Here is a 14838-nt window from a genome sequence, read left to right on the forward strand (position 1 = left end):
GCCTAACTGTTGAAAAGGGTGATGTGTCTCTCCATGTGGCTAGCACTCCATGAGATGGTGGGAGTGCACAGAGCGAGACGTGGTCTTGGCCCAGGAACACCACGTTGTAACTGGGTGAAATGATCACATAGGCAGCTATAAAGCAGAGCTCAGCAGCACATCCACACACGTGGCACTTCAGAGATGGTTCTCCTTAAGCTCATGCTAAGAAACATCCATTCTTGTTCCATCGAAGCACATGAGAGTCAGCCGGAATCAAATCTTGAAATTCTAGCTGGGACTCTCACCCTCCTTTTATTATCTTTCCATCTACATCTTCCAATGTCCTTAACCTATAAGTTCTTGGGTTCCTGGGTGCAACTCTCAGACTTGGCCTCCTGCACAGAGGCTGTCATGAGAGAGGGCTCAGTCTCCAGTCCTCCTGCTAACCCACCGACCAATATCTGAATGGATGACTGATTTCTCAGTCCTCACATATCCTAAGGAGATTGTGCCTCCCCACCTCATCCCCTCCCCCTCCCCCATCTATTTCTTGAAATGCTTTCCCCCTTAGGTGAATGCAACTCATCCTTCCAGCCACCTGGCACCTGGATCAAATATTTTCAGCTGTCTCTGACCTCTCTTTTCTATTCAACACTCCATTCTATCTTAGCAAATTCCTTTGGCTTTGCATTCAGTATAAATCAGGAATCTGCTTCCTTATCTCAATCTGCTTATCGCCATCTAGCCTAGAGCAGTATGGGTTTTCTTGCCTGGTTTACTTCAGAACCTCCCTTCAAAGCCCTCTGCACTTTCCCCCAGTCCACTGTGTTAAGCCCCACAGGACATCCCAGCCCACCAACTGCCTTCTAAAATCCCCAGCAGAGCTCCTGCCTAACCTGCTCAAGCCTTTATGTTCACTCCCAGGGTTCCAAATTAATTAATTAAGATGAATTTAATTAAGTAAAAGGCAAGTCCAACTCGCTAGCCGTGCCTCGCCTCCTGGGAAGTGAAAGCTAAAGCCCTACTCCCAGTTCCACAAGCCCTCCATAATCTGGCCTGTTTCCCCTGCATCTTCCTCCCGCGTTCCTGCTCTTCCCTCTCTACACACTCAGTTTATTCTCACCACTGTTCCAGTGTCACCTCACTGAACTGTTGTTCTCTGACAACCCTTATGGTTTCACCGTCACCCCCTGGTTCCTGCCTTATTTTCCCCCCTAGCCTTATTTTTAGCTAATAGAATCAACAGATTAAAACACAGGATTTCCAGTAAAATCTGAAGCGTAAGAACATAAAACATGTGTTTTTAGTATAAGTCTATCCCACGCAATATTTAAGAAATACTTGTGTTTTAAAAATTACTCATTGTTTATCTGAAACTCAAAGTTAACTTTGGCGCTCTGTTTTTATTTACTAAATCCAGCATCCCACGCATCTAACACGTTCCTTATTTTGCTTATTTGTTCACTGTTTGCCTCTATCCCATCCCACCCCAGTCTGGTGCTCAGGACGTCAACCCAATGAAGGGGAGTACTTTTCAGTCTGTGTTGCATCGCTGGTCCTTACCGGCTGGAACAGCTGTATACCACAAGTTCAGTATCCATGGAGTGGATGAGTGAGTGAAGCGAGCACCTGACAACGCTAACCTCGGAGACACTAATGAATTACTCTGGTTGTTTCAGAGTTGGTTCTTAAACTACTGCCAGTCTAATTCCCCCCTCTAGAATCCTGGTCGTTCCTTTCAGGACAGGCCCAGGGGTTGAATTCCTGCAGTAAGATCCGTCCTATCAAAAGAGAGTGAGTTGGGGGCCTTTCTCAGGCAGGACGGCACCAACCCCGGGACCCTCAAACTGCTCTCAGACAAGGACACTGCCGCCTCCAGGCCCAGGGGTTCATTGAACATTTAGGAGGCAGGCTTGCTTTTCATTTCGCTGGGGGATTTCTCTCTCCTAATTGTATTTTCTTCTGTCTGGCTTGGTTTTGCATTTGCAGTGTGGATGAGTCATGTGCTACTTCCTTTTTTCATTTAGAAAAAAAAAAAAAATCACACACCTTTTCCCTTGTGCATAATCCCCACCACTCCCACGCGCTGCCGTGCACAGCCCTGCACATCTTTGTGTTGCTAACTGGCCCTTGCGTGAACCTGACGAGTAGGGCGGGGGCGGTTCAAAATTGTGTGGTAGGCGCCCCAGCCTACACGGTGAGAGGGGGGCTCAAGGGCGCTGGCCTCACGGTCCGCAGCCACCCACCCTCCCGGCAAGATTTATTTGGAACTATATAAGGTTCTGGAAATTCCCAACGGAAAAGACAAGTCTATTATAAACACAATGTAGAAAAGAAACTGCCGGGAGAAAATACAGGAAAACTGTTTTAAGAACTCCCAACTTTTACATTTAAACAGAAAGCCCCAGAGTTCTATCTATCATCCAGATGCTCAAGTACTCCCCTGCCGTTCGGATCTGCAAAACAAAAACATCCTTAAACTCCAGTTTAACTCTAAAACCTGCAAAACTTTGTATCCCGCAAAAAGCTGCCCCCGTGCAAACTCCTAACCAATGAATGGAACCACTAAAGGTAGGCGCAGAATTGCCTTTCAGAGCCTCCCGAAGCACGGGAAATTATCAAATCACAGCTGGGCGATTCATTTGTCATTGCTTCGAGATCCCGCACAAACTGCTGGCTCACTGTTCCACCACTCTTGACACCATGCACCACCACCTCCTCACCGTTTTAGAAAGATATCTTACAAGAGATAAAGTGGAGCCAAGAAACCACAGCTCTGGGCTCAGTTTGAAAATGCACCCCCCCAACACCTCCCTCCCCAAGAAATACTTTTCCTGGCGTCAGGAGCCGGTCTCCAGTTTTAAGCAGCGTGCGTGTAACTCCATCTTTGAGGACGGTTACTTACGGGGCATCTGTCTGCTGTCTGCGGAGGGAGGCAGGTTCGGCTCACATTTCTGGCCTTCGCTTTCTTCCATTGTCCCTGCCGGCCGCCCAGGCTCCTCGCTCTGGAAACTTCAGAGCGCAGTTCCGAAAGCTCGCAGAGAGCGCTTGGAAGGGGGCCCGGGGGTGGGGCGGAGGGGACCGGCGAAACCCCACCCCAGCTAGTCTGCAGTGCGGTGCGAAGTCTCCCTCGCCCGGGAAGACTGCATTCCAGCGCCCGGCCTCCCTCGGCCCCGGCCCCCGAGCGTCCGCCACCGCCTGCTGCCGCCGGGACTGGGGGCTGTGCCTTGGAGGCGGCGGCTGTCCCCGCCTCTGCCGCCCAACAGGTGACGGCTCTGGTGACCAGGACGCAGCCTGCCGGGTTTCCCCGGGACTCGCAGCTCAGGGACAAGGCAAACACTTCACACAGGAGTAGGGACAGGAGCTGCTGGTGCTAGCCAGGCCCGGCCCTCTTTTAATCTCAGGAGCCAAACAGGGCCCCCAGCTCGGCTGAGTAATAAGCAGTAAACTCCCGAATCCCTCGAAGTTCTGAGAAATCTCTTCAAAAGTTGTTTTTGGGGTTGTTTTTTTGTTTTGTTTTGTTTTGTTTCTGTTTTTGTTTTTTTTTTTTTTTGAAGAGAAGTATATGCTAAATGTTGAGAAATAAACACTTTACACACCGACTCTTTCAGAGACTAATTAGCATCTATAAAGAAGTATTGTAATTTCCTCTAGTCAACTTCAATCACTTTCTTATCTGGACTTTAACCCCTGGATTTTAAACCCTTTGTTTCATTTTGTTGTGTTACTAGTCTTCACTTTCTTCGACTCCTCCCCTCAAGACAGACACAGAACCCACACCCACAAAACCAAACACACAGACACTTCTCTTGATCACAAACCTGAAGTCACCCAGTAAATCACCCTTCCGAGTCTCTCAAGTTAATTACCTAGGAACACCTGAAAGGCAATTAAAATGCTTTTCTTCGGATGGGCAGAATTACATCCCACCCGCTTGTTCTCCTTTTCAACTACCTACAAATATTTATTTTGTTCACTACCAGTCCTTGGAAAGCTGGCAAAATTCCCAGAAAGTGAAACTAGGAGGCACAGTGTCCGCATGAAAAGGATGGGAGAATAATCCAAGCAACATTTGCCCCTGCTCTTTTAGAGATGGGGACCCAACAGCTAACAGAGGAAGTGTGGCGTTTCAATCCACCGCCCCACATCGTCTTAGGGGAGAGGACAATGGTCATCTTGCCTGCCATACTTTGACCCAATTTACAGCCCCATTCAAGCAGGACTGGACATTGATTTAGACCAGGAATTTGCACAGAACAATAGCTGGCTTCTGGGCTGGATTATGACCTTGAGTCACCTGTGTGTCTTGGCAGCAGAGGGGACATATTTTGGCCACTTTGAACATAAAAATGCGGAAGTCTGTAAAAGACAAAAGAGTATGCCCTGAGTTAAGGTATGAGAGACACCCAAGCTGGGGGAAAAAGAGCCCTGGGCTCCCAACAGGGTTTGTCTAGAAACCCAAGGTGATGTGGAATCCTGTAGAAAGCTCAAGGAGTACCCTGGCAGTGACTTTATTTTATATTTAAAGATTTATTTTATTTTATGTGTATGGGTGTTTTGTGTGCACTATGTATGTGCACCACATTGGTGCGGTGCCCAGAAAGGCAAGAAGAGGGTGTTGGTCCTCCTTAACTGATGTTAAGGTGAGGGAATCTAGGTCTCCTGAAAGAGCAACAAGCACTCTTAACTGCTGAGCCACCTCTCCAGCTCCAAGGAGTGGGTTTACACAGCAAATATCTAGAAGTTTCCATGACCTCGCAACAGCAACACCCTGCGATCTTACTTACCCATGGAAATCATTAAGTACAGCTAGTCCCATAATCCTGGCCATTTATGTACGTACAAAGAGAAGGAGGACCTGCTTGGCGGTACAGGCCTGTAATCCCTACTGAGGCAGGAAGATGGCAAATTCAAGGCTTGCCTAAGCTACAGAGTGAGTTCAAGTCCTTGAACAAATGAACGAAACCCTGTTTTCAAAAGCACTAGAAGTCGGAGGGTATAGCTCAATGGTAGAACATCCACCTAGCATGTTCAAGGCCCAGGGTTTGAATGGCAGAACCACCAACAAAATTTCATAAGGAAGAGCCTCTGTGTTCAGACCTCCAGTTGGATTGCTCTGGTTGTCTTTCTGTGTGTATTTATGTGTTTGGATATGAAAGAATCTGTGCGTATCTGGAGGTCAGAAGAGGCATTCAATGTCTATTCCTTTCCACCTTGTACCCACTGAGTCAGGTTTCTCCCTAACCGAGGTTTTTGGCTAGGCTGCCAGCCAGCAGACCCCTGTCTCTGCCTTTCTTGAAGCACAGGAGGCCCACCGTGGCATGTGTGGACTGAAATACAAACTCCAGGCCTCATAATTGTGTAGCAAGTCCTCTTAACTCCTAAAACATCTCTCCAGCCCCCTTAATTAAGTCTTCTGTGGCTGCTATATTTTTTCAGGTTATAAGTGCCAAGGGGAGGAGCAGTGAGCATTGAATTATGAGGCTAAGGGCTTTGACACCACCCAACCTGTTATCCTGTGGGAACAGCCCCCTCTTAGCAGTTCCTGTCTGTCACTTGACACAGTCCAGGAACAAGCCTTTGTGATAAAGGAAATAACAGAAGGCCACCGCAGCCAGTCAACAGGAACCTTCTCTTCAGTACCATCTAGGTAGAAAAGATCCCTTTGAGGATAGGAATGATACCCCTGCCTGGTGCTGTGTGCAAAGCATCACAGAAGTCTTCAGGCCTTTATGGATCTCTAGATGGGCCAAACAGATGAAGCTCTTCCACACTACCTGGACTCTAACCAGCCTAAGGAATGCCTCCACTACCCATATGCCCCAGCTGTTTGGCTTCTCTCTCACGGGAAGAGCAGCCTTCCATTACCTCTGTAGATATTCCAGATAGTCCATAGAATGCAAAAAATAAACAAGTGGACGAGCCCACATCATCAAGGACTCTGGTCTACACATGTAGTGAAATGATGGCCAGATTCTTCCAAGATTACAGGCAGAGTTTCTGTGAGTCACTGGACTTCTGTTGCTTCTCTTTAAGAACAGGAACTAAAGATATTTTTCAAAGACCCTATATATGCCATTATGCCTGCTATTCACACATTTCTCCCCTAGGCACACTAATACTACTAAGAACTTTCTACTGACTGTAAAATTTCTCAGGAAAAAAAAAGTAGCTGTATTTATTCTACAACCTATATAAACCTGACACTCAAATCTTCATGAAAAATACCACTATTGCCATCCCTGGTACTAGAGAAATATCCTTTGTTCGAGAAGCAACTCTGAACTAGAAGTATACTGTGTTTTTTAAAATGTAATTTTTGGCTTTAAAATTTGCTATCACCATCCAATCTGCCTATTACTGTACTTCAAAATTTGCTGGGAAAGCAAAGACTTAAATTTAATTTTCTTCCAGTTATCTGGAGAGCCACAAAAACTGATCCTGGGTGTTAAACTTTCAACTCCATTTCTGTAACCCAGAGAAGGTGCAAGCCTTTCTCATATGTAGGGTTCAGACTTAAAATAAGCTTGTGCACACACAAAAGAGTGTCATTCAAAACAAGAAAGAAGAGCCAGGAAGACAAAGTTGATTTTTCAATCACAACTGACCCGTTACGGAACCAGGCTGTTGGTTTTAAAACCAATGTTTGTATGAGATCTTCTAAGACAGGAATTAACCACAACAATTGTGGCTGATTTGCCCCAGGCCTCTTTAATTACAGAGCAGTGGGAAATCACATCAATTTCTTTTATGTAATTTTTTTCAAGAGAGAAATCATGGCTAGAGCCAAGCCTAAGTGGAATTACCTTGATAATATGTTTAAGTTTTTTTCCCTTAACTCTTGCTAAAAGCGAGATAGTTTAAAGTAATTTAACATCTGGACACAAAAGAAATAATTAATGCTTACTTAAGTCCTTAAATGGACCCTTTAAAAACATTGATAACTCAGTCAAAACAAAGTGAAAAACCAATCAACAAAAATAGTTGAGAGTAGGTTCATTGTTAGATAACCATCTAGCCTCCCAGTCCTGACAGCATGTGTCATCTGTAAGTCAGAAGGAATGGACAGTTAACAACTGGGAGAACTGTTGAAATGGGCTGGGTGTGGGGGCTCTTCTTACACCTTGCTTTGACAGCACACTGTCAGGTGGCTCCTGTGACCTTATGCCAGAGCACCTGGGAAAAGGAAAGGAGGCAATATTAACAGTTAACGCTGGGCTATTAGAAACCACCACTGTCACCAGCAAACCACACAGATGGCCACCTGCGTGTGATCCGAGATATGACCCATGTACTTCTTCAGGTTTCTAAATGTGAAAGGCTCATAAAATGGCTATTTGAGCTGCTCAGCAAACACTCTGTGTATGAAGTCTAAGCACTAATGAAAGCAAGTGTGGGACCCTCCTCAGAGCTATATTTCAAGCAGCAACCACATACCTCCAGCATGACCTCTATACTGGAAGGCCTGGAAAGCCCAGAATCCTGCCACTTAAGAAGTGAGGAGTGCAAGAGTCTCCCAACAGGTGACCTTCCTGGTCAGATGATTGGTCATGTCCTTATGTTGTTCCACATACAGTCCTCATACAGCTACATAACAAAACTACACTTGGATCCGCTACCCATGAAGTACTTGTCCTCTCTAAGGCCCGGTTGATGTCCCGTTTTTTATTGGGCTTCTTTCATCTCCTCTGGATTGGGAGGGCCAACTGTGCAGGGCTGCCATCTGGTCTCAGTTCCGCTGCCTGACCCCACAAACCAAGTCTGGATCCCAGGTGGCAACTTTTAAGTGAAAAAGCTTATGGCTTTTATCCCACAGCGAGCCAAGCTGTGTAAGCCGAGTTCCAGAGTTCCAGGACTTTCAGGGCAGAATTCACCAGACTGTCTGAACTTTCACAGGCCTAGGTAATCAAAGATGCTATCAGCCTTGCAATGAGTATCTGGTGGAAGTGGTTTTTCCAGATTCATTTTTTTTGGCCCCAGACTTCCATAAATGTCCTCACTGCAGACTGCCAGAACTGAGCCTGACAAGAACTGAGTCACCACTTCGTAAGTTCATGGGTTTGGTTCCCACTCTCCTGTCTGCAGGCATGCTCAGCCCCAGGCCGGGCTGCTTCTGTCCTCTTTTCCACCAGTTACGCCAAGTGCTACACTGACTTGGAAAATAGAGTCAGAATTAGTAAGGGCAGGAGGGCTTGCTTATCCGGTGCTGGAAGAAACTGAGCCAGCCTTCAGGAGAAGAAGGAGGAGCAGAGCTGTGGTCAGCCCTTAGGTAGTCTATGGTACACAGCTTCTGGGCAATCAAAGCAACAAACTGCTGAGAAGAAAGGTTGCCGGATAAGGTTGGGGTGGCAGAGCAAGGACTGGATATAATCAGAGAAATCAGAAAAGGGATTCCTAGAGGCCCAGTGAAGCACCGGGAGAGGTCACACCTCCCTCCTCAACCTTTGCACTCCTCTGCTCCCACATCAGGAATTCCAGCTCCTTTTCTTCCATTCCCTTCAGGGCAGGGGACACAAGTGGCTTTGGGTGGATCACTTCTAGGCTGAGAGAAACTGCAACACATACCATGTTTCCCATAATAGATCAATCCTTCCAGTCCTTCAGTGAGTAAGGTCTAGGGTTTGTTCCTGAGGGGCTGAAATGGGACCCAGATAGGGTCTCCGCTACCTGGAATCCTGCCAGAGAGGCACAGCTCTGCTCTGCCAAACATTCTCCAACCTCAAGGGAGGCTTGGACTAAAGAGCATGAAAGATGTCGTGCAAAGGAACTGGTTTTTCCTTTTCATTCCCTGGATGTCTGTAGAAGTCACGTTCTCATCAAGACGGTCAGGGATAACCCACACCTGGCTGTCAACAGTTTTCTCTCAAACTGAAACATTTCATTCTCTGGGAAGCTCCTTAAGAAGAAAGATAAATAACTCATAAGAAATTCAGGAAGTCCCTGAAACTGGCCAGATTCACTAGACCCCCTCCTGGATAGAGCAAGCAATGAAAGCCAACGATCCCTATAAGAAGAGCAGAGTCAAGCTGCAAAGAAGCCCTTCAGACAAGCCAAGCTTCAAGGTAGTCTCGGAGACCAGACCAGCTGCCTGGAAGTAGTGCTGCCTCCAAGAGGTTGAGACAAACTAAATCACTTAGGAAGGACGCTGCCTTCAGGGTGCACAGTATACTCCAGATTTCCAGCTTTGTGAATTGTCATTCATGCTGGGGTTGGCCTTGGTGATGCAGCTGTTTTTGAGTTATTTCTGCTCCTGTAAGTAACCCTTCACCCACATTCCTGCAAATAAACCCAATGAAACTCATGATTTAACACGTTAAACTTTGGTGGCATCCATACCTCGGTCTGTTATGGGCTCCCTATCTGGGTTGAGTAGACAGGTGTGTGGCATCTCCCCAGGAAAAGTTTTGTCACAGGACAGACCTGGAGCTGGGCTGTAGTGATAATGGGGTTTGGGTATTTGAGCACCTTGAATCATCCAAGGACCCAGAGGTCTCAAGCCCTGAATCCTCATGTTCCTTAGAACTTTTGGAAGCAGTCATGTACCTCAGAAGTGTGTACTAACAGTAATTTTTTTTCTGCATCCCAGTGTACTTTACTAACATGGGGTCATTATTCTCTGCTGCCTAGGAGAGAAACATTCTCTGTTAGAAAGGACTCATTTCTGGCACAGTGGACAGACTAAAGAGTGCCCCACATGCCAATCCTTCGCAGGCCTTAAGGCAAGGTGAATTTCACGTGCCCACATGCTGCTAGAACTTAAAATTCTTCTTTTTCCTACTATTGCTGTCTAGCTTTTAAACATCCTCTTTTGCAAATTTTGCCAAGTTCTACTTGTGCCAGAATTAGAATAAAACATTTAGTTACAGGGTGAGCCTCAGTGTGTATAACACTGTCAGGAGCCTTCTTAGCAAGATTAAATCTGACAAGTGGAAAGGCTGAAATGAGAAAAAGCAAAGTCAGGTGGGCAAGATAGCTCAGCGGGTAAAGGCACTTGTTGCCAAGCCTGGACCTCTCTCTTCAGAGTTTCTACCCATGGTAGAAGGCAAAAAACAAACAACCCCCCCCCCAAAAAAAAACAGTCTCCTCTTATGAACCCACCATGCACACAAATAAACAAATAAGAAAGAAAAGGCAAAAGTGTTCTCTGCCCCTTCAATGCCCACACCATTCTACTGGCAGGCACATGTGAACAGAGATACAGGGCATACTGGAGCACCCAGCTTATGGTGTTCAAAGGCATCCACTTCTTCAGCCTCTCCTGGTTCAGTTAGCTCCAAAGCTAACTGACTCTGCCTGAGCCCTGGGAGCCTGTTCTTCTCTTACAGAAGCTGAACATGAAATGTCCTGGAACAGAAGGTAGACAGAGGAGCCAATGGTCCCAATTCTGGAACTTTGGGTGTTTCCAGGATGTGAAAATTTGGGTATAAAATAGGAAAAGTCCCTACAAAACAGATAGAATTGATGTCTCTCTCCCAACCCAGGCTCCCCAGAGGCACAGAGGCAAGGCAGCAGCCAATGCAGAAGTGGGTCTGGGGATGGAGAGTTCAGCACAGCACTGCCTGGGGAGCAGCAGGTGCAGGAGGCTGGGATGGAGCCCGCAGTCAGGACAAGGGGTTACCTCGTGGAATTCAGAACTGTCAGCAGGTACTGCGGTACCCTGGAAGCCATGAACAGTGCATCTGGCCGAGGCTCAGGAAGCCATGTTCCCGTCTTCCTTATGACTGCACACAGATAATGCCCTCGCTGTGGGCACATCTACCCCATATTACCTAAACAGGTCACATCTGTGTAAAATGAGAAATTCAAGGGCAGGCTTCATTGCTTGCTTATAAAATAAAACAATAAACTTAGACTCCCTCATCTTAAACATACACACACACAAACACACCACACATACACCACACAATATTCTTTGTCCTGTCTCTCCAAAGATTTCTGTTAAGTAGCTTAAAATTATACTTTTGAGTTTAGTTTTTTAATAGTCACATAGTTGACTTAAAGAAGTTTCCAAAAAAAAAAAAAAAGAGGTTTCCAATTCCTATAGGTAAGTGATATATGCAGACTAAACTCAGGAGTGAAATTGAAGTAGGAAACAGTGGAAATTACCTTGCTTAGGTTATTACTCCTGAAACTGCAGGCTCCTGTCTCCTGCATCAAATTGCTTGCATTTATATCATTACTGACTTTTTAGAAACTCACTAAAAACATTTACGGTTTTGTTTTACTACTGCTAAATTATGGGTATCAGATAACATACATTTTTACTCAGAAGTGGTAAACAAGTAAGTTAAAAAAATAGTTGGGTGTGATTGCACATACCTGTAATCCCAGGCTTAGAAAGTTAATGCAAGAAGGTTGCCATAAGTTCAAGGACAGCCTAAGCTGTTATAGTAAGTTACAACTCAGCCTGGGATACTGAGCACGGGTATCTGAAAATAGTGGGATAAAATTGTAAGCTCATAAAGCAAAATGGGGTATAGCACGCTGGTAGAACATAAGATTAGTGTGGATGAGGTCTGACATTTAGACTTCATCACAAAAGGGGAAAAAAAGTAAGATATTTGGTTCATTCAGTTCTTAAAATTGGTTAAGACATCACAGTCTGGAATATGCTGGTTTTAGCCAAAGTTGGTTGACCGGTTTATCCCAGTCATTCACACACACCTTCTATCTTAGTCTGCTTTCTGTTTCTGTAATAGAATAGCCAAGGCTGTGACTTTCTAAATAGAGAGATTCACTTTTTCTCAGAGTTCCGGAAGGCTAATAGAATAGGCATGATGTCTGTTGGGCTCGTGGTGAAGGCCATGTGCTTCTCCATGCAGGGCGAAGGAGCAGATGGGACAGCAGATGTGTGGGCAAGAGAGGCTGAGGACGCGTGCGAGAGAGTCAGTCCCTACTCCAGGAGAATCCATCCTTCTGTCTATCCAAAGGCCTCTGGAGATTCCTACCACCCCTCAACAGCGTGATGGTGGGGAGCCAATCCTCAACATGAGTTTTGATGGGGACAAACCATTCAAACCAAGGCAGTTTCGTTGTTCGAAGACATTGAACACTAATTGGCCAGTGGTGGGTGCCAAGGTGCTGCCCCTGGTAAGAGAAGCTGTGGCTTTGGGACTTTCTCACTCTGTGTGATACTTCCTCCTATACGACCCTCTCTTATGGCACTGTGAGATAGACAGACAGTTTTAGCTACCTCTTATTCCAACTCTTACCACAACCGGCGGCATACACTGAAACATTGTTTACTTAAGGGAGGTTCATACAACTCAAGAGGCTAATGAAACTTTAAAGGCTCAAAAACTCAGAATGCTATAAGACCCACTAGGCTCCTCCCCAATGTTGTAAAGTCAGTACCAACTGCTGGGGAGATTGCTCTCCAATATACCCTCATGTGAATTGGCCAGGAAGGACCAGATGCAACTCTGATGACTTGTCACCTGGGCTGGGGTGAGCTTTTTTGGTGAAGCAGTTGCCTTTGAGTCACCTGTGCTCTTGTATGTAACCCCAAGAAACACATTTATTCAGAAAGCTACACTTGAGTGGAATTCTGTCTTTGATTTGGTGTGGGTACCTTCTCTGGGGTGAACACATAGCTCATGGATCATTGTTTGAAAGAACATGGAGGGTGTTGGATGAGGGTTGGTGGCAGCTCCTTAGAACAGCAAGAAATTTCAGTTAATGGTGGGATGTGGCAAAAATGACCAGAAGACAGATAAATGAAATGAGGCCAAATTTTGAGCATTTAGGTTATAACTAGTATAGTATGGCAAACGAATCAAACACTGCCGTACTTTGCAGCTTACTCGGCTTGCTTGCCTGGTTTGAGGGAGCTGGAGGGAAAACCAAGGGCCTTGCAAATGCTATGCAGTTGCTTTGCCATTTACAAAAGTGATTTGCTAGCACAGGAGACTGTGTTGAAAGAGAAAAAAAGCAACAGAGAAATTGGGGTGCCATGTCTCATGTTGTGCATAAGCGGAAAGTCATGAACAGCATCCCTTACCTGCCCTTCTCCTCCTTTCCATGTACTTATATGAAAGAGCAAATACCTAGCCACCTGTACACCTTGGGGTAAATATTTGCCCAAGCTAAAGTTCATTCATTAAACACAAACTGAAGTCACTATGACAATGAAATTATACCAGCTAGCAGCCTGGCATCTATGTTTATTCAACAAAAAGATAAAATTCGTTTATAACAGTGTGGCCTGGTAAGCCAAAAATCTCAGAAGGTAATGAAATAGAGCTGGGCCCAGCAGTGTATTCCTTTAATCCCAGGAGGTGGAGGCAGAAAGAGCAGAACTCCATAGCCATAGAGGGTTTGAGACTAGCCCGAGCTTCATGAGATCCTGTCTCAAAAGCAAAAACAAAAAAACCAAGTGGCAGGTGAGATGGCTCGGCAGGTAAAGGTGCCTGCCTCGGAGCATGACAGCTTGAGTCAATCTCTGGGGCCACCTGCACCCAGATTTTATTCCCTGGGTTCCGTAAATGAGCCATAGGATAGCATGGATCTTTTCAACTAACTAACTAAATAAATGTAATAAAAATTAAAACCCAAACAGACCAATCTAGTTTGCTTGTCTGTTGCTGTGATAAAACACTGACCAGCCTATCATCAAGGGAAGCCAATGCAGAGACTCTAGGCAGGAGACCATGGAGGAGAACTGTTGCTTCCTTGGCTTTCTCATCTACCTTTTTTTTTTCCTTTTTTTTTTTAATTTCTTTTTTCTCCCTGAGTCAGGGTCTTGCTAAGTAACCCAGGCTGTCCTAGAACTCAGCATGTAGTTTGGGCTGGCCTTGAACTCACAGAGATCAGCCTGCCTGATCTGGAGTGCAGGGAGAATTAAAGGCATATACCACTATGCTCAGCTCATCATTTTTTTAAACAGTTCACGGCCAGCTGCCTGGGGAAGGCACCATCTACAGTGGGTTATAAAGGTGCACATCAATTATTAGTTAAGAACATGTCCCACAGATAGGCCAGTCTGATGGAGGCAATTCCTCTCTTCCCAGATGGTTCATATGACAACAGTCTTAGTTGGCTTTTGTCAACTTGACACAAACCTAGACATATTTGGGAAGAAGGAATATTAACTGAGAAAATGCGTCCATACACTTGGCTTGTAGGCAAGCCTATGGGGCATTTTCTTAGTTAATGACTGAGTGGTGCCACTGTTGGGCAGGCGGTCCTGGGCTGTCAGGAGCAAGCCAGTAGGCAGTGTTTCTTCTCAAAGTTCCTGCCCTGATTTTCCCCAATAATGGACGACCAGAACCTGAGTCAAGACAACACCTGAAGCTAGCTATTACAAACCAAAACAACAACAAAACTAACTAAACAAAAATAAAAGGAGAGGCAGAAAACGCCAGTTTCCAATGTAAGCAGGATTAGCAACATGATTGCTTTTGAACCTGTTGAGGTTTTTAGTAGTCAGCCTCTCTGAATGTGGGCTCACATGTGTAGATAAACCAGGCTAGATAAATTCTGAGGCCTTGCCTCTTTCTTCTCTTACTTTGTTTGTTTGTTTTTGTTTTTCTAAGGTGGGGTTTCTCTGTGTAACAGTCCTGGCCGTCCTGAGACTCACTCTGTAGACCAGCCTGGCCTTGAACTCACAGAGATCCACCGACCTATACCTCCTGGTATTGGGATTAAAGGTGTTGCCACCATGCCTGGCTCTCTTCCTCTCTTGCTTCAGCTGTGTTGGAAGGAACACAGGGTTACCCATGCTTCATTATGCCAAAGGGTTCTACCTTTGACACCTATGTTGACTAAATCTATAATCTGGGTCCCTTTGATTTAATTATTGTATATTAATTACACAAAATAATGTTTTTTTCCTAACATTTTCAGATGAGATTGGAC

At 45.5% G+C, this 14838-nt stretch overlaps 1 protein-coding gene across 10 annotated transcripts in view; it reads right to left on the bottom strand.

Moving 5' to 3' along the window:
• Kiaa1217 (KIAA1217 ortholog) overlaps nt 1-14838 on the bottom strand; it is a 456742-nt gene that overhangs the window by 279967 nt on the left and 161937 nt on the right. For 9 of the 10 annotated variants that reach the window (XM_055593721.1, XM_055593732.1, XM_055593719.1 and 6 more), the window contains exon 1: nt 2888-3153. The exons of the other annotated variant lie outside the window; for it this stretch is intronic. In XM_055593721.1, the coding sequence (XP_055449696.1) occupies nt 2888-2957 (70 nt within the window). In that variant the 5' untranslated portion in view covers nt 2958-3153. Of the gene's footprint in view, nt 1-2887; nt 3154-14838 lie in introns of those variants that run through there. 10 annotated transcript variants of the gene reach the window in all.

This window comes from Psammomys obesus, unplaced genomic scaffold, assembly GCF_907164565.1.
Source record: "Psammomys obesus unplaced genomic scaffold, mPsaObe1.curated_primary_1811, whole genome shotgun sequence".
Lineage (NCBI taxonomy): Eukaryota > Metazoa > Chordata > Mammalia > Rodentia > Muridae > Psammomys > Psammomys obesus.